The following is a 19,858-nucleotide window of genomic DNA, read 5'->3' as shown; positions in this document are numbered from 1 at the left end:
TCAGAGAATCCTTAATTACATCCAAAAACCTAGATTATCCCTATGTCTACCTTGATTTTCTCTCAAACCCTGTCATAAATATCTTAATACCCCATTAACCTTTTTCAAAAAAAAACCAAAATCATCCATATTTCTCTTTCTCTAAATGGCTCCAAATTTTTCAAACTTTTGTTATAAATATCTTACCCCATTAACCTTTCAAAAAAAATTACCAAAACCTTCCCTCTTTATATTTCTCTAAACCAACAACAACTGCGCCTCAGTCCCGAATAAGTTGGGGTCGGCAGATTATTCTTTAAATGGATCCAAATTATTCATACCTTCCACAAGGTCTAAAACCAGATGAATCAACACCACAATGGTTAAGTAAAGGAGATAATGCATGGGAATTAACAGCAGCAGCAATGGTGGGCTTACAAAGTGTACCTGGGCTAGTAATTTTATATGGATCAATGGTCAAAAAGAAATGGGCTGTAAATTCAGCTTTTATGGCCCTTTATGCATTTGCAGCAGTTTTAATTTGTTGGGTTTTATGGGCCCATAGAATGGCATTTGGTACACATTTAATATCTATAATAGGCAAACCAGAACAAGCTATGACTCAAGATTTTTTGCTAACAAAACACACTAAATATTATATTCCAACAGCAGATTATGTATTTTATCAATTTGCATTTGCTGCTATTACTGTGATTTTATTGGCTGGTTCTTTACTTGGTAGAATGAATTTTTATGCATGGATGTTGTTTGTTCCACTTTGGATTACATTTTCTTATACAGTTGGTGCTTATAGTATTTGGGGTTCTGGATTTCTTGAGCCTATTATTGACTTCTCTGGTGGTTATGTGATTCATCTTTCATCTGGAGTTGCTGGATTTACTGCTGCTTATTGGGTAATTCTACTAGACATTCTCTTTACCTTTTCTATTTGAAAAAATAGAAGTCTTACAATTGAATGGAATCTTGGAAGTATATAGGTCACGGGTTCGAGCGGCGGAATCACCACTGATACTTGCATCAGGATAGGCTGCCTATATCACACCCATTGGGGTGCGGCTCTTCCCTAGTGAAGGGGAGCTTTGGAGCAACGGTGAAGTTGTCTCCATGTGACCTATAGGTCGCGGGTTCGAGCCGGGGAATCAGACACTGATATTTATATTAGGGTAGGCTGCCTACATCGCACGTCTTGGGGGTGCGGCTCTTCCCGGACCCTGCGTGAAGGCAGGATGCTTCGTGCACCTGGCTTTTTTTGTTTTTTAGAAGTCCTACAATTGAAAGGAAAAAAAAAGTTCTACAATTTTACTTAAGTAAATAACAATTCTACATAATGTTAAAAAGCAGTCTATATGACATTATTTGACTCGATACTAAATTTAAGAAAAAAATGAATATCTGGATATATGTATGTATGTGTGTGCCCGCGTGTAGAATTTAAATTTAATATGTTCAAGGATTTGAGTTTACTGGAAATATGGGTTCAAAACTCAATCTTTTAGATTACTTTTTACGATTTTTCACATATATATCTATGATCTAAGTAAAAAAGGTGGGTTCAATTGATCCGACTTCCATCAATTAATATAGTGGCTTTGTGTCTGTATAACTTACCAAAAGTACCATTAGAATCTTGTGATATTCTGCATGTCATGTCTATACAAGCATTTCATTAAAGTTGTAAAATGGAAAGGCTATATCTATGAATTTTCTAAATATAGAAACAATATATCTAGTCTAAGAACGGGTCAAAAGGGAATCCAATGACGTATAAAATAAAACAAATAGAGTAATAAATAAGATGGCATCCGAAAAGATTTCTCAAATTATAGGAAATTATTTCAATTAAAAAGCTCTAATTTGAATAAAGGGCAGCCCGATACACAAAGTATTTTGCGTTCACGTAGGGTCCGGGGAAGGGCCGCACCCCAAAGGGTTGTAATGTAAGCAGCCTACCCTGATGCAAGTATCAGTAGCTGATTCCACGACTCGAACCCGTGACCTATAATTCGAATATTAAAGAAAAATGATCTAAAAGATTTTGGTAGAAGATAGAAATAGAACAAATAGAAACAACACTTGTAACATTATTTTGAGCTTACCTAGGATGATAACATGATGATTATTGGGATTTCATTGGGATAGGTTGGACCAAGGCATTCAAATGATAGACAACATTTCCCACCAAACAACATAATTCACATGCTTGGAGGTGCAGGTTTTCTTTGGATGGGTTGGACTGGTTTTAATGGTGGATCTCCATTAGCCTCTGATCTAATCACATCATTAGCCATTCTCAATACTCATCTTTGCACTGCCACAAGCTTGTTAGTATGGCTTTCAATGGACATGATATTTTACAACAAAAGTTCTGTCATTGGAGCTGTCCAAGGAATGATCACTGGACTTGTTTGCATTACCCCTGGTGCAGGTTAGTAGTTACTAATGAAAGTGCTTTAGCTTAGGGCTCGTTTGGTACCAGAGATAAGCGATAATTAGTCTCGGGATTAAATTTAAGATGAGTTCATCCCACGTTTGGTTGGGATAAAATAGTGATATAACTAATCACAGGATTAGTTATCCCGGGATTGTCGTGTTGTTTTTATCCCTATGGGAGGGTGGAATAACAATCTCTGGGATAACTAATCTCGAGATAATTAATGGTGGAATAACTTATTTTCCAACCAAACAACCCCTAAATTTACAAAATGTCCAAGTAATAGGGAATAATGAGGAAGACTTCTAGGGGTTAAGTTCATATATGGTGACTGAACTTTAACCAATATAACAGTAGAATCAAAAATCATTTTTTGTCACATCAAAGTAACTATAGATTAGCAAAAACTTGAATACCAGTACTTTGACAGCAAATGCCTAGAGTGAGCGACTATAAAGAGCTCAGATTTTGTCAAGTATGAGCATGTAAGCACCACAACAGCTAATACTACTAATAAGTAATACGCCTCAATCCAAAGTAAGTCGAAGTCGGCTATATGAATCCTTATTATTTCTGTCACTCCAGTTAAGCTCGTCTCAGCCTAATATCATAAAATAAAATATGAGCCTGTTAGCACACAAGTAATAGAATGAGCAAAATGTCCTAAAACAATGCACATTGGCAGGTAGTCGCGGAGCCACCTTAGTCTAAGGGGGTCAATTGACACCACTTCAAGGAAAATTATAGTGTAACCAGGTCAAAAAAGAATTTATGCATATATACTATATGTTGAATCCCCTTAGCTTTTCGTGTGTTTACTTTATTATATTTAGACACCTCCCAGTAAAATTCCTGAATTTGCTGGTTTCGCTACTGTTGACAGGTATAGTGGAGTCCTGGGCAGCAATACTCATGGGAATCTCATCAGGTTCAATACCCTGGTTCACCATGATGGTTCTACACAAGAAATCAGCATTTTTCCAGAAAGTTGACGACACATTAGGAGTCTTCCACACACATGCAGTTGCAGGCATCCTAGGAGGAATCCTCTCTGGAATCTTTGCTAAACCTAAGCTTCTGAGAATGTTTTATGGCTCAGACAAATATGGTCCAGGCTTTCTCTACAGCATAATTGATGGAGACATTAAGGGTGGAGTTCGCCAAATGATTTATCAGATTCTTGGTGCTGCATTTATCACAATATGGAATGTTGTAGCTACGAGTTTGATATGTATTTTTATAAGTCGAATAGTTGAGTTAAGACTCCATGAGGATGATCTTGTGATTGGGGATGATGCTGTTCATGGAGAAGAAGCTTATGCTTTGTGGGGTGATGGAGTGAGAGATCCACCTCGCTTTAATAGGACTCCTAAAATTCCTTCTTTTTGCCGACGCCAATATGGAACCAGTCAATAGAGAGGCGAATTCAGAATTTAGAGTATTTAAAACTTGTTATGCTAAAGGAGTATTCATGGTATTGGATTATGTGTGAGCCCCATCTAATGGAACAATCAAATTTAATGAGGATTTGGTTCATCCAAAGACGAAAACGTCATGGGCATTCCAGCTTTCTATGTTCTATAGACTTTGTATGTTACGATTGAGAGTGAAGATATTTTGCATATTGTAAAAATTTTATCCAACTCATGTCACCATTCTCACTTCTAACATCTCCTATGCTAAAGAAGAGAAAAGCAAAAATATATGCTTTAGGTGAACTTACATCTATGTCTGCCGACAAAGCATGAAGAGTAATTGATCAAGTAGCAGGAATATCCACTAAAATGCTTATTCTCTCGTTCCTAACTACTCTTCCAAACCAAGCAAATTAACTTGCACATGTGTATTGTCTAATTTATGATAATCAAGTTTTTCCCCTTTTGCAAACGCATATACGGAAGTGTGCTATTGACAGGACCCCTATTGTCTTCTTTTATTTACTGGAGTTTCTTGTTCCACGGCCCCCAATACCGAGACCTTGGGTAATCTCTTGAGCAACCACCTTTTTGTAGACCTTTCTCCTATACCATCACCCCTCATTAATAACCACATTAAGGCCTCATTTGTTCATAAAAAAAATTCTTTTTTTCAAAAAAAAAAAAAAAAAAATTCAAAAATATATTTATCCATGAAATTTTACAAGTTTTTGAAAAAAGTTTGAAAATGAATTTTTCAAAATCAAAACTTTCAGAAAAAAGTTTTTTCCCACTCACAAAACTACAATATTTTTTCAAGTGAAATGCATGTCCAAATGTAATTTTAAACTCCAAATATCATTTTTCAACTTAACTCCAAATATTACTTTTTTCCAAAAATTACATTTTTTATGTCCAAACGCCTACTAAAATATTTCTCCTCTGTTCACTTAAACCAATGGTTTTCAAGAAATTCCTGGTCTGAATCTCTACTTTCAAAGATATATTGATGTTAAGGTGATTCAGGCCAGCAATCAGAATAAATCAAGAGCTAATGAAGTGGGTGCACCAGGTGAAAACTGGCGGTGTGTGTGCTAGTCAAAATTGACGGAGATAACAATAGTCTACCCTTGTCTGCAGCAATTTCAACGTCAATGTGTTGATAGGTGGTAAAGACTTTAGGAGCAACCCATCCTTTTGATGAAAATATCAATTTTCAACCGTTCAAGATTCAGCTGGAAGAAATTTTTAAACCTCTTCCGCCGTAGGAGGTTACTATTACACCCAAAGAGATAAAAAGAAATACAGCATTTTTCTTTCGTCGGCGCAATAGATATGCATGCAGGCATTGAAGATTAACTTGATAAAACAACGGAAGTAAATCACAATATCATGAGTAAGAGAGAAGGCTCTGGCACACATAACCAAGAAAATGACATTGCAAAACACAAATAATACTGACATAAACAACAATATAATTTAAACAGTCAGCTAGATGCTAGCATATCAGGCGCTACAGCACACATACATTCGTTGATTGGTAGCATAAGACCTAAATCTAGTCCAACCAAACTCATAAAGATCCTTACAAACAGTTTTCCCTAGTAATTGGGGTACCAGATGCCTTGTCGGCGTCCTCCTATCTAGCACCACGAGCATAGTTCCTTTCATAAGGGGAATATGACCTGGATCGTTCCCTTCTTGACCTTCCCCCATAAGGTGAGCGCCTAGGAGAATAATCTCGTCCACCTCGATAAGGTGAACGCCTTGGAGATTTTCGGTGCCCGTAGTCATCACGGCCGCGATACCTACCACGGTCACCTCGGTCACCACGAAAACCTTTGACCATAGAAAAACAATCCTTCAGGACATCCAATATTTAGCCCAAAATGACATAAACTAGTAGAAAATGAAAAAAGACTCACCATCACCCCTTGCGTTCTTAAGCCCTAGATAGTGACCAGGCGTTGGAGTCCTCGGGCGTTTCCTCCGAGACTGAAAAATAGACATGGTTTCATAATCTGAAGTCTAAAAACTTTCACATTTACATCAAGGAAAAAGATGGAATATCTAGACCAGACAATATACTCCTTGTTTGAAGTAAGCATGAAGATAACATTTCTCTAAAATCCGGCAAAGAAAACAGTTGCTTACCTTCCCCTTACATGCTAGGTAAGGAAGTTGGCAAAACAGATAACTATGTTCTTTATAAATAAGTAAAACAACATGCTAGTCGTACAGTAAAGCAGCTTAGATATTTTGGCATGTTCCATCCAAGCAAAAATTTGTGGGAGACAGAGACCAATGCTGGATTAGATTGTTGATAATGACCGAAGATTAGTTGAGAGTAATTGCTGAGGTTGTATAGATGTTGGACAATATAGTTGCTATGTCTAGTTGATCAGATGCATGTGAAAGCTGTTTAAGCGAGCCATTGGTCAAGCTGAGTGAATATAATGTTGCAGGGGAAGAACAGATCATCTTTGATCGCTGCTGACAAAGCTGATGCAATGTCTTCTGAATATAACCAGAAAACCTCCAAGTTAAGAAGACAGAAAAGCAATCTAAATGGACATGGTTCACTAGCTCAATACAAAGCAGCTCACCTTCTCCACTGTTATGTAGCGGCCTTCAAGAACAGACTGATTTAGGTGCTTAATGCAACGCTCAGCACCCTCAAGACTATCCATCGTTATAAAAGCAAAACCACGAGAGATGCGGGAACGCGGCTCCACAACCAGGAAAACTGATTTCACCTGGTGGATACAAAGTAAAAGAAAACACTAAGAGCATGTTCATATATTTGAGAGATGAACAAAGGGAAGTGAATCCAGCCAAAATGCCACCACACCGCAATTCATTGGTGTACATATTAAAGACATTACTCGTATCATCAACTTAAGAAAAACTAAATAAACAAATAAGCAGTTATTTCCAAGAATATCAAAGAACTTTCTTTGGAAACATTAAAATTACACAAATAGGATTATAAAGTGAATGCAACTTCTGACTCTTGAGCTTGTGAGATCGGTTCTTAGTATGACCAAGTTCATCTTCATGTTCTCTTTGGTTGATAACGTAATTCAGAAAAGAATTATTTTCTACAATTCTTGAACTATTCCTGAGCTAAGAAAATCAGATACAGAAGAGAGAGTGATATTGGGAGCTCCCGACTCTTACAGCAACTCTAACATCATATTATTTCCAATTAATTGCATACCGTTGGTGTTGTGGTAATTGTTCATTTACTCTCAGTCAACTTCAACATGCATGTATTCTCCATGATAACGACAATAAATAAGCTGACAGAGACTTGATCAGATCTTACGACATATATCAATCGAGAAAAAGCAAAAAGAGTAAAAGACAAGAGAGAACACAGGGAGATTGGATACCGAGATGTGCCTATCTGAAATTGGATTATTGTCGATTTACGAAAAGTAAAGCCTTATATTGAGATTTGTCAGATCTACATCCTCTCTAGCTAATTTCTTTTTGTTTTCGTGCTTATTCATGCCTTTTCAGTGAATTGAAATTATTCTCGAAGAAAAAGACCAAAAGAAAATATATCGCAAAAAAGTTTTATTTTGCAGTTAGTGAAAACTGAAAAACCTTCAAAGCTATGAAGTAGGAATAGGAAAGTGCAGAGGAAACCTTTTTTTTAACATCCATTAGGATAGAAATTTGTAGAGCAAAAAAGGATGAATAAGAAACTAACTTGCATACAAGTAAATACCAACCTTTGCCTCCTTTGAGAAATGCTCCTCAAGGTCCCTTTGTGTCACCCTTGTAGACAAACCAGTCACATAAAGTGTGACACCAGGATTAGATGGTTCATCCCTGAATAAGTTATGGAGGAACAAATTTTAGCAACTTACAACAAGATATTAATACAAAGAAAACATAACACATAGGATATTAAGCAGCACTACAAGAAGAAAGACTTGGGCAGAGAAAAGCTCAAGTTCCAACGAACCTCCCATGACTTCTCGACCTTGATCTGGACCTGGATCTTCCTCTTGGCCTTGACCATGATCTAGACCTTGACCTAGATCTAGATCTTGCCTTTTACTCCCAAGGAGAAGGAGAGCGCGAATACCTAGAAAGTGCAGAAATTACAACAATAAATCAGTTCAATAACAATCATATAAACAAACCGTGTCTTACCTGCAAATGTAAACCAGGAAAATTTAATATTTGAAATCGATGCTACAACAGAAATACTCAGTACTAGCGTGAAATTAGAGAACTCGCTTAAATTAGAAAAGTACAGAAGATGCAACTTTGTAATGGAGTAAATGCTTTTCAGAAATGTTATACTACCGTGATTAAGTTTAAGAACAATTATTCCTCAACCATGAACAAGTAAGGGTGAGCTATACAGTTAAGCTTAAGATTTATGACTAAATACCGAAAAGATAGAGCTTGAATTGTATCTAAGTGAACACCTTCCATCAATCAATGAAACCAGTTATTTTCAGTCAAATCGTAGAACAGTTCCTTGGGGTTTAACCCAAACTCTTCTTTCACTTTGAGAGGCAAAATCAAAGTAGGATTCATCCTTCCAGTACCATTAACTAAACGGGATATACATCCACCCAAAAAACATGAACATGTAAGATAGCTCCAACACAACTACCAGCCAACAACAATATCCAATTAACAAAAATCTAACAACTAATTCAAAACTATTTGCTTCAATATTCCGTATGGTCTACATCTACCTCTTCCTTGAATCTCTCTAACACATTCCTCCACATCATCACAACCGTTGCAAGCCTACGTAAGAGATAAGGATTGCAGTAGGCTGAGAGCAACGTAAAAATAGTATAACTACTCCTCTAAAAGCTAAAGGACCTTAAGAAAGCAAAATGGATGCAAAGGATTCACATAGTTGACCCCAAAAAATTTCATGTCGATAATTCCTTTTTTTTCCCTAAATTTTTTTCAAGTGTGCCTTCATTCACTTTGACCCACGTTAACTGCACTTTGCGCTAAAAGGCCCATGTACACTTTTAACCCCGATAACACCGGCTCCCGATCCACTGGGAAGATATACTAGTCATCTACATAATTAAAAATCCACAGAGTCAATTCTAATCCCTCATACATGACCTTCCTTTTTGACAGGTAAATTAAGAATCAAATTCCAAGAGAACCAAAAATATCGTTTTCTAGTCCTATAGTTGAAGAATCAAGTACCATAGGTGGAATAGATTGAGCTGTTCTACCATTTAGTACTATAGGAACAATTAGGAAAGAACTGGTTTGAAGGGAGAAAGAATGCCAACTTTCTTCTGTCTTGTCATATTACTTCTAGTAGATCTAGATGATAAATGGTAGGGGCAAAGGAAGACGGGTTACCTATCACAGAAAGAGCAAATAGAGAAGGGCTCAAATCTGTGGGAAGCAAGGCTAATAACAAACCACACACTCCCATCTGTGTGTCAAATGAAAGCCATGTATCTTCCTAGACAAGCATCTACCTCGCTCGGGAGTAATAAGATACTTCAATAAGAATTAACCATAGCCAATTCTCCATCAACCAAGTCATCCAATTCAAAGCATCTATATTCAAAGTGGAAAATATATTTTTTATAACCTAGAAATTCCCAAGAGACCATGGTACCTGCTTCGAAACTCGAGAAATCCCCATTCAAGTAACAGGCTTTGTGTGCGATCTTACCACCGGACCAAAACCCTAGGGGGGCTAGGGGCAAAGTAGAAAATACCTTTACATACAGAAAATAACTTTAATATAGCTAAGAAGCATCAAATACAGTAAACAAAAAAAATTACAAAAAATCATCACCCAGAAAACAATTAATAGAACCATTTTTCACTTTTCACGTGAAGAAGTAACCCTAAAAAGCACATTCAGCAGCGAGAAACAGATCAGTATTCCTATCTACAAATCAGAAGTGCAGGCACAGAAAACATCTTCAACAAACATACGAAACGAAGACTAAGGTAAAACGGAGTAAGAGAGAGACGGTAGAGTACCTTTTTCCAGGAGAATCAGCCTGCAAAGAATCATAAACATCTTCAGCTGTTGTAATTCAGATTTATAAATTCATGTAACACACACACAAGTAGATAGATAAATGAGAGAAGAGAGAGTAAGAGCACTTGCCATTTCCGCACAGAAAAGCAAACCCTAAATCTCCAAAACGGGGAGCGCGTTTTTGTGTAAGACCCTTTTTGAAGGAGGTCATGCGTTTTAAGTTTGGTCCCATTCCTCTTTTACAGCGAAAATTACAAGAACAGTCCCTTCTGTTTCGAAATAGGTCTATAATAGTCTTTCAAATATACACTTGAACAGATTGGTCTCTTAAATTTATCAAAAGTGAATACTTTTGCTTTCCTTATTTAACAAATTGTGGTTGTTAGATTTATGGAGAACTATACAAGAAAAAGTTGTAATCAGAAATATCATGAACGTCTTGTTATATCCCAAAAATTGCAATGTCAAAAACTAAAACAAACACCGAAAAAATGTCAAAAATAGTAGAAACTTCATCTCAAACAACTGCGCCAGACACCAAAAATATCTAAGGACAGCATAAACTACACATACATATATAAGTTCTTTAATCTTTTTTGTCATAGTTTCTATAAAAAATTAATAATCATTGTTTGTTAAATACTTAACGGATACCAAAATGCTTATTTTAAGCAAACTGATAGAATCAAAACTAATAAATGGTCTTTAACCTACCCCCGATCAAAAGGGACTACCTTTGTTATTTCTCTTCTTTTGCGCATATTTTATGTTTAATTATTATATAACTGCTTAATAATCATACTTCGACCTATATCTACAAGAAGTTTAGGTAAATTCACTTAAATTACGTGTATCGTCTCTGGCTTCTGTAGAATATTACTAGCCCTCCTCTTGACTTCCCGAGGTTGAAATAAAGGATATTATAAGGCATTACTAAGTAATTTGTATCTTCATTCTAAATTACAATTTTATATCAGGGTTAAGATGAATTTTTGAATTAATATGCATGAATTCTTCTAAAATTAAACGATCAAATACATAGTCAGTCACCTAAATTTGTCATGATTTTTCACTTAGACACCTCAACTGAGCATGTTTCCTATTAGACACTCAAACTACCATCAACGTGTGGCTATTGGACACTAAAATCTCAGTCCCAAGAAAAGATCAGCGTGTGAAGTTCAAACGTTGCTTACGTGACAGATTAACCAATTAAAAATAGCCATATCAATTAAAAGAAATCCACCTTGAATTTACTAATCCCTACAACTAATCCTTGGCTCTTCTTCTCCGTTGCCTTCATTCGTTCTAGTGACGGAGTAAATCCCCTCATAGTGTATTGCCCATTTCCCTTCTCTAGTTACCACGTTCTTCGGTGAAGGAGAATAGGATGACTTTACTCCTTTTTTTGTTGGATGTTCCATTGGTCGAAGTTGAGAATTTCAAATGTAATTTGGATTCAGCATTTAATATACACTCAGATTAATTAATTTTGTTCTTTCAAAAGAGCAGGAAATTTCCAGTCCTCGTTGTCTAGTGAGGATGTTGAAAGAATGAAAAAGTTCATTGATTTATCTTTTCTTAAGGAGAAATTATTGATCAGTGATAAACTTTTTAAATTCATGGATTTGGATCTTTCAAGTGAGGAACAGCCAAAAGTACATAGCAAATGAGAAAAGACAACGGAAAACATAATTCCCCTTTGTAGTCTTTGGGATGAAATACATTAGCTTGGTGCGAAGCTAGTAACTTGCTGGAGAAAAAGTGGGCACGAAATGGGAGAGGAATGAGTTTGACAACATTAATATTTTTGTTTAAGAAGACGAAGACGAGGGACGAAATAAACAGTAAAAGAAAAGTTAGGTCAACAGATTCATATTAGCTTACGCGCTCAAATGTGGGTGAATAACACAACATATAACATGTCAGCGTGTAATGTCCAATAGACACACTTTGATGGTAGTTTGAGTGTCTAATTGAAAATATCGACAATTAAGGTGTCTAAGTAAAAAGCGTAACAAGTTTAAGTGCTTGTCTATGCATTTGGCCAAAATTAAACCATTAACGATATCAAGTTTTAGAATAATACAAATTAGCATGTCAAAAATAATGAGAAGAATGGTGTTTTGCTGTTTTGTAGGTAATGCTCGTTTGAAGCACGTCAAAGAGCTGAATTTTTTTAAATACAAAATTATTCATGTCCAGATTCTGTTATATAAATATGACCAAAAAAAGGACTATATTGTTCTCAGTGAGAATTACGGAAGGACATAGTTCAAAATAAATATATCGTGAAAAAAATTAATTTTATATTGCCGAACATGCGAGCCAATTTACTAGCGCTTCGGCTATCTTATACTATATATTATTTTTTACTAGTAGAAGTACACATTTATTATCACTATTGGAAATTGAACTCTTGTATCTTATAATTGTCGCTCATTTCATTGATCTCTCGGCACACTTATGAATGATTTGGAAAAATTTTAATATCTTAAAAATGATTCGACGAGCTTAACTTTTTTTAAGTTTTACATTCTGTGTCCGATATCTACTTTGGGCCCAACTAATCAAGATTTCTGTCGATATTGTTAGGCTTTGTCATTTGCATGGATGTTGTTAGGCTTGTCATTAGCCCGAACTCGTATTTTGTATTTTAGCTGAATAAATTGACGAGTGTGCAAGTTGCTACTGCTAGTGAGAAATATAAACAATCATGGCAATGGGTTTGTAGTACACAATAGTAGTATGATAGATTAAATTCTAGCTGGAGTTGATCGATTAGGAATACAGATTTAGATTCTAAACGTTTTTTTCCTTTTTTCGTTATAGTTCTTATGGAGGATTGAAGTTTTTCTTAGATCTAACCATCCGATATTCGAAATTCACTAACCCAATTAATTTGATGTTATTGTAGGTATGGAGTGGTAAGAAGAATATTGTAACAATCCGACCGGTTGTTTTGAGCTCTAGCGTGTCGTTTGACGGTTTGATGTCTTTAGTAGCTTCACTTAATGTTCTATGACTTATACGCGTGGTCATAAATGAATTTCGTGAAGTTCGGAGTTGATTCAGATGGAAAATTCTCAATTCGGAAGCTTTAAATTGGAAGAGTTGACCAAACTTTGACTTTTGAGTAAGCGACTCGTATGATGATTTCGAACTTGGGCGTATGCTCGGGTTGAGTATCGGGTGGCCCGGGAGCATTCCGGCGCTTATTGTGAAAAGTTGGCAATTTGAAAATTTTAAAATTTTCTAAGTTTTGGTTTGAAGTGAACTTTGGTGTTATCGATGTCTGTTTGGGGTTTTGAGACTTGAAATAGGTTCGTATCTTGATTTATGACTTGTACGTAAAGTTTGGCGTCATTCCGGAATGTTTAAGTATAATTCGGACGCGTTCGTCGAAGTTTGAATATTTCAAAGTTAAAAGGAGGATTTGATCGCCGATTCATGGTTTTGATGTTGTTTGGAGTGATTTTAGGCCTCGAGTAGGTTTGTGTTATATTTTGGGACTGGGTTGTGTAATTGGACGGGGTTCCGGGGGCCTCGGATGTATTTGGATTGTATCGCGCTCTTATTTGATGTTTCAACATCGTTTCTTTGGACATAAAGGGTAATATATTAATAAAACGACATTTGATCTGTGATTGAATTGAACCATTAGATCAATATTGTAATTACAGAACCATAACAGCAAGAATCGTCGAATTCCGAGGTCGTATGAGAGAGTTATGCTCATTTCCGTGTCGGAAAAAATTGCTGGTTTCTGGTGCGGACTTTGTTCTTCGCGAACGCGAGGGAGGTCCCGCGAATGTGAAGAAGAAAATTTGGGTTGACCGGTCAACGCGAAAAATTGCTCTTCGTGAATGCGAAGGCGAAGAACAAAAATCGCCTGGACAATATTTTAAATGGGCAGATCGAGCATTTTAGTATTTTGAGCATATCTTGAGCTCTAGAGCTCCGTTTGAGGTGATTTTCGCGCAGTTGTTATCGTCTCAACAAGGGGTTAAATATAAGACCTTTATTTTGATGTTTTTCATGATTTTTTTGTTGGTTATTATTTTATCCGTATTTGGATTGTAAAAATTGGAGTTTTGAGCCCTAAAGTTATGAAATGGTAAATCCTTGATTTGAGGGTCAATTCATGGACTAAATTTGATGATTTTCAGAATATAAACTATATAAGTTATGGGTAGTAATTATTTTTGATAATTTTCTAAATCCGGATGCGTGGACCCGGGGATTAACTTTTTTGACTTTTCTTGAGGAGTTGGGAATTTATTTCTAATTGATAAATTACGAGTATTGGAGTATATTTTGATTGGTTTGTACGTTGTTTGATTAGTTTCGGATCGTTTGTCATCAGTTTGAGGTGTTAAAAAGGCGTTGAAGCCGGTTATCGAATTTCGGAGCGAGGTAAATCTTCTATCTAACTTTGTGAGGGGGAAATTATCATGTAGGTGTTATATTTGTTATGTGCTACATGTTGTGGGAGCTACGCGCGTATGAGGTGACGAGTGTCAGTGCGTATGCTAGAATTTCTGATTATACTTAGACTTACGACATACTTTAATTGTATTATTTGCGTTATTCTTGCCTGTTCAACTGCTTTAATTTGCATTATGACCTGAGACTAGACTCGCGTAAAGTAATGGACTCGCTATTTCAGATACTTGATAAGCTATTTGTTCAGCCGTAGAAATTGTACTTCCCTTACTAATTTCTTTTGCGTTGTGCGTATCCATCGAAAAGTTTTCTTGAATCTCATAACTTACACGTATATTCGTGAGTGGGGTCAAAAACCCGTAAAAGCTTCATATTCTAATGGGATCGGGTTGTTCGCCTCGGCAATTTCATGAAATACTCTTATGGAATCGGGTCGTTCGCCTCGGCAATTTCATGAAATACTCTTATGGGATCGGGCCGTTCGCCTCGGCATTACCACACTCTTATGGGATCGGGCCGTTTGCCTTGGCAGTATCATAATCTTAGGGGATCGGTCCGTTCGCCTTGGCAGTACCACAATCTTATGGGATCGGGTCGTTCGCCTTGGCAGTATCGTATTCTTATGGGATTGGGTTGTTCGCCTCGGTAGTACCATACTCTTATGGGATCAGACTGTTCACCTCGGCAGTACTACACTCTTATGGGATCGGATTGTTCACCTCGACAGTATCATGTATCATCTTCTTATGGGATTGGGCCGTTCGCCTCAGCATTTCAATAAAACCACTCTTATGGGATCAGGCCGCTCGCCTCGACAGAATCGTGCAAAATACTTGATAAGAAGTTCGTGTATTCATGAATTTTCCAAACTTGAGATGTGACCATTGATTTGGTGTTGACATTACGTACTCCATTTGAGAGGTATCCAATGTTTGAGGACTTTTTGAGTTCAGCTGAAGACCGCATTATTTGCCTTTACCTGTACTCATTGTTACCTACCATATTTTATATTTGCCTACTTTATTATATTTGATTTGTTGGACAACTAATAAGTGTCAATGTCGAACCCTCGTCATTACCTCTTCGTGGTTAGGCTAGATACTTACTGGGTAGACGTTAATTTACGTACTTATCATGCACTTCTGCACTAAATGTGCAGGATTTGACAGGTTCATTTGATGGTCGCTTGGGCGCGGAGGCGCAACTACTGAGGGGACTCTATGGTGAGCTGTATTCCACGCCACGATTCGTAGCACACAGAGTTTCTATCACCATTATTTACTTTATCTTTTCTACCTTGTATTCCAGACATATGATGTTTTATTATTGTACTTCCTAGTAGATGCTCATGCACTTATGACACCGGGTTTGGGGGTGTTCTGGAATTTGTTTATGATTTTGCTTACCATTGAGACACTTCTACTTTATATCTTACTTTAATCATACTTATGTACAATTTTTGATACATCGATCTCTCTATCTAATAAGATTCATGATTTCAAAAATAATAAAATAAATAATTAAGTTCGTAGTTCACCGTTGGCTTGCCTAATGACGACGTTGGGCGTCATCATAACCTATAGTGCGTTTTGGGTCGTGATAAATATTGTTATGTAACTGTGAAAGAATTATTACTTATTATAACTGTTGGATATTGAATTCGAACATCGGGTCTCTTTATGTGGGTTGGCCCATCCCATTTGGGGTGAGATAGAATTTATGAATAAAATATCTTCACTAAAGAAGTCACTACACGTATAGGTGTAGTTGAGAGCAGCTAATTCCTTTATCTTTAAAAACTGATTTAGTCTTATTCTTCAGATCGGTAAGAACGAACAATAAAAAAAGAATTACTCTCCCTTGCTCTTTAATCTTATTCTTTCTTAACATAGAAGATTTGGCTTCTTCTTTTTGCAAAACACACAAAAAATAAAGACATTTAGTCTGTGTAACTAAACTTTATTTTCCAAGAGAATCAAAGTTGGACTTAGGGGTAATTTTTCTTGGTGGTGATTTTACTCTGCTGCATAACTGGTATATGATTCTAATTTTTGTTCTTACTATATTTATTTAACAGTGATATCAGAGCATTCGTTGTGTATTCTGTTGATATGAATACAATGTCAAATTTTATACGCTTCCTAAAATAAATTCGTTGTTTCTCTATCTTCTATGGATAAACTACTATAAAGAAAAATATTTTGTGAAAGAATCCTATTGCAATTCTAAAACTAAATTGGATGTGTCGGCGTTTGGCCTTCAAACAAGACTACATCTTCATTCCATTCTAATATACTAGTGGTAACAGAAAACTTACTTTGATGTTGTTCTGAAATTTCTTTGGGTTTGATAGAATTTGTAACATTAAATCTGAGAATAATGTTAGGTTAAAGTTTAGACCCTACATTGATTATAAATTTTTATAAAGTATATTTGACTATGTGGGTGTTCTTTGACCATCATTTTTCTGAATAACGCCGAAAGGCTAATACTAAATTATATTCTTTCAGAACTTTGGAATATTTTCTTGTTTGTTGACGACAAAAACAGAAACATAATATTCGACCAATATCAGTTTGTTCTATGAAGACACCAAAATAGTAGTATTTGTAAATAATTGTCTTTTAGTTTTTTCTTTTTGGTTTGGTTGATATTGTTCAAAGAAGACAAGGTAAAAATAGACATAATTTTTTTATTTTGGGACAAGATTATGAGATAGTGAAGGGTTATTGAAAACCAGAATATGAATTGTTACTTATTAAAAGTAATGATTATAAGAACTTCACGGCATTCTTAGTATGAAAAATTAGTTTAGTCATAATCCCCCGATTGATATTTTTCTATGAGTTGATTATGATATTTGTTTTTATATTGAATCATAGTTAGCATTCTTATTGTTATCATGTTCCTATTTTAGATATGGCTGGACGGGAACAAACTCGAATTACTCCAAGTGGGAGTTTTCAAATTAAAGCAAGGGGACAACGTAAATGGATGCGTCGTGACATGATTTATTTCTGTAATGATTCAGATTCGAAGTCTGAAGTCATCAGGAGTGTTCTAAGGGCGAGGCAAAATGAGTTAAGGGATCGAAGTAGGGGTGTTTAAAACCAAACCGAAACCGAAGCTTAATGGCTTATTGGTATCGGTTTAACGGTTTAACGGACGGGGAACAGATTGAATTTTTTTTATTAACGGCTTATCGGTTTGGGGGCGGATTATTCAATTTTCTTAACAGATAATCCGTTAACCCGTTAAGAATATATATATATATATATATATATATATATATAACAATTTAATTTTATCCATATATATATATTAAATAATCAAAAACCCTTCTTCCACTTCTAGTACTCTATCTATTACTAATTTACTATTAGACATTTAGTTATAATTTACTATTCCAGTTAGTTACTATTAGATAATTCTGATGTCATGTGTTATACCCAGTATTCTCTTCTATTTCTTCTGATAGTTATAAGTTGTTAATAGGCTCATCCCCACAGATGATTCTACTGGGAAATACGCTAGAATGTAGCTCTATATTTCTTCTATTTAGCTCTCTTCTTAGGTGCCATATTCTATAGACTGGAATGTAGTCTGCTGAGCATAGGAATTTTATATTGAGTCACAGCGGTCAGCAAACAATTCGATAAACCGCCCGATAAGAGCTAAACTGATACCAATCCGCCTGATATCTTATCGGGTGGCTAGCGGATTATACATTTAAAAGCCGATAACCGATAAGCCAAACCGTTAAGAGTAAATAACCGCCCAATCTGCCCGATAAGCAGCCCTAGATTGAAGGGCTGACCGAACATAAGGAGAAGAAATTTAGGGAGTTTAAGAAATTTAAAATGGGTCCTGATGCTTTCATTCTTGAACATGTACACCTTTTTTCAGTTAAAAAAGGCTTAATTGTTTAATTACATTGAGATTACTGATTGAAAAACGTTAGCTATTTTAGCAGACTCTCTTCGATAGTCTTAGGGTGAAGTTTTAACTGATATTTGGCTGAGTGCACTATTTAGCGAATATGTGCAAGAGTTAGTATTCTATTAGTATTTGTATGTCCTAGCAATATGTAAATTGTTATTATGTATTTTATTTTAATGAAATTTAATTTTTATTGTTTGTTTCACCAGTTACATATATAATTTATTATTTTATTTTGTAATGGATTGAGACTTGAAATGAAACACACACTAAGAATTGAATTTTATATTAATTAAAATATTTAGATATAGATGATGAATGAGAACGTAGTGACCTTTCAATTATATACTAAATTTAAAATTAATATTATAATTAAGTTGCTTGAGTGTGTAATCACATGCATAAATTGATTGAAGTATATATTAATAAGTTAAACCTGTAATATTGTCTCTAATAACAAACATGGCATCGAAAAGTATCATTGCTGACTTGAACAGTGGTGATAAACTGAATGGTGAAAATCACGACATCTGGAGTTGTAAGATGTGGTATGTACTCGAAGAGCAAGATGCTCTTATAAGTTTTAACTATGTTATGATCACCCATAGGAGGGTAACACTGCTCAACATATGAGGGATCTGAAAACTTACAATATTTGAAAGGAAAAAAAATCACTGCACGTGAAATTATTGTAAGTTCAGTTACTGGTGATCTCATCTACTAATGTGAGTAATATACTATTTCTCAAGCCATGTGGGCACTAAAGAGGCATATGGTGGTACAACTGTGACTCGTCATAGAGAGATGACAATCAAGTTTGACATGTACAAAAAGCGTCATGATCACATTGTTAAGCAACTTCTTAGGGTGATATCAAATATGATTGCTCAACTCAAATATGCTGGTCATGTTCTGTCACGGCCCAAACTCCCTTTGTATAACGTTGTGACGACACCTATATGGTGGTACAACTGTGACTCGTCATAGAGAGATGACAATCAAGTTTGACATGTACAAAAAGCGTCATGATCACACTGTTAAGCAACTTCTTAGGGTGATATCAAATATGATTGCTCAACTCAAATGTGCTGGTCATGTTCTGTCACGGCCCAAACTCCTTTTGTATAACGTTGTGACGACACCTAGTCCCTATGACTATGTAAGCCTAATAAATTGCGAAAAATAACAAAACGAAAGTAAAACTTGGCAACTAACAGTAGTGGATAACTGAATAACTAGTAACAATACTGCTCGTCATGTACAATAACCAATACTCTATAAATACACAGTCTTCCCAAAACTCGGAACATCATAAGTCACAAGCTACAAAAAAAAACATCTTTATACACCAGAGTCTAATAAAAGGAATACAAGAAGTGTTTGACATAGGGGAGGATAGAGGGGGACTCCTAGGTCTGCGGACGCGAGCAGATGTACCTTGAAGTCTCCGGAATAGCAGCAAATGCACAACTAATAGCGAGGCTGGTATAGTGAACCTGGATCTGCACACGAAAATATGTACAGAATAGTAGCACGAGTACACCACAATAGTACCCAGTAAGTGCCAAACCTAACCTCAGTCGAATAGTGACGAGGTCAGGTCAGGACCACTTGTAAATAATA

The 19,858-nt window shown here is 35.9% G+C and overlaps 1 protein-coding gene and 1 pseudogene across 1 annotated transcript; one reads left to right on the top strand and one right to left on the bottom strand.

The window, feature by feature from the left end:
- Positions 1-4,074, top strand: LOC107765389 (ammonium transporter 2 member 3-like). Its single transcript, XM_016584027.2, has 3 exons — positions 1-893; positions 2,140-2,425; positions 3,315-4,074. Exons 1-3 carry the CDS (start codon positions 300-302, stop codon positions 3,845-3,847), a joined length of 1,413 nt encoding a protein of 470 aa, XP_016439513.2. The 5' UTR covers positions 1-299; the 3' UTR covers positions 3,848-4,074.
- Positions 4,075-5,267: 1,193 nt separating this feature from the next.
- On the bottom strand, positions 5,268-11,274 carry LOC107765388 (uncharacterized; annotated as a pseudogene).
- Between the last annotated feature and the right edge of the window lie 8,584 nt (positions 11,275-19,858).

Source organism: Nicotiana tabacum, chromosome 14, assembly GCF_000715075.1.
Source record: "Nicotiana tabacum cultivar K326 chromosome 14, ASM71507v2, whole genome shotgun sequence".
Taxonomy (NCBI): Eukaryota; Viridiplantae; Streptophyta; class Magnoliopsida; order Solanales; family Solanaceae; genus Nicotiana; species Nicotiana tabacum.
The sequence above is the reverse complement of the archived record's forward strand: the minus strand, read 5'-3'. Positions and strand labels throughout refer to the sequence as shown.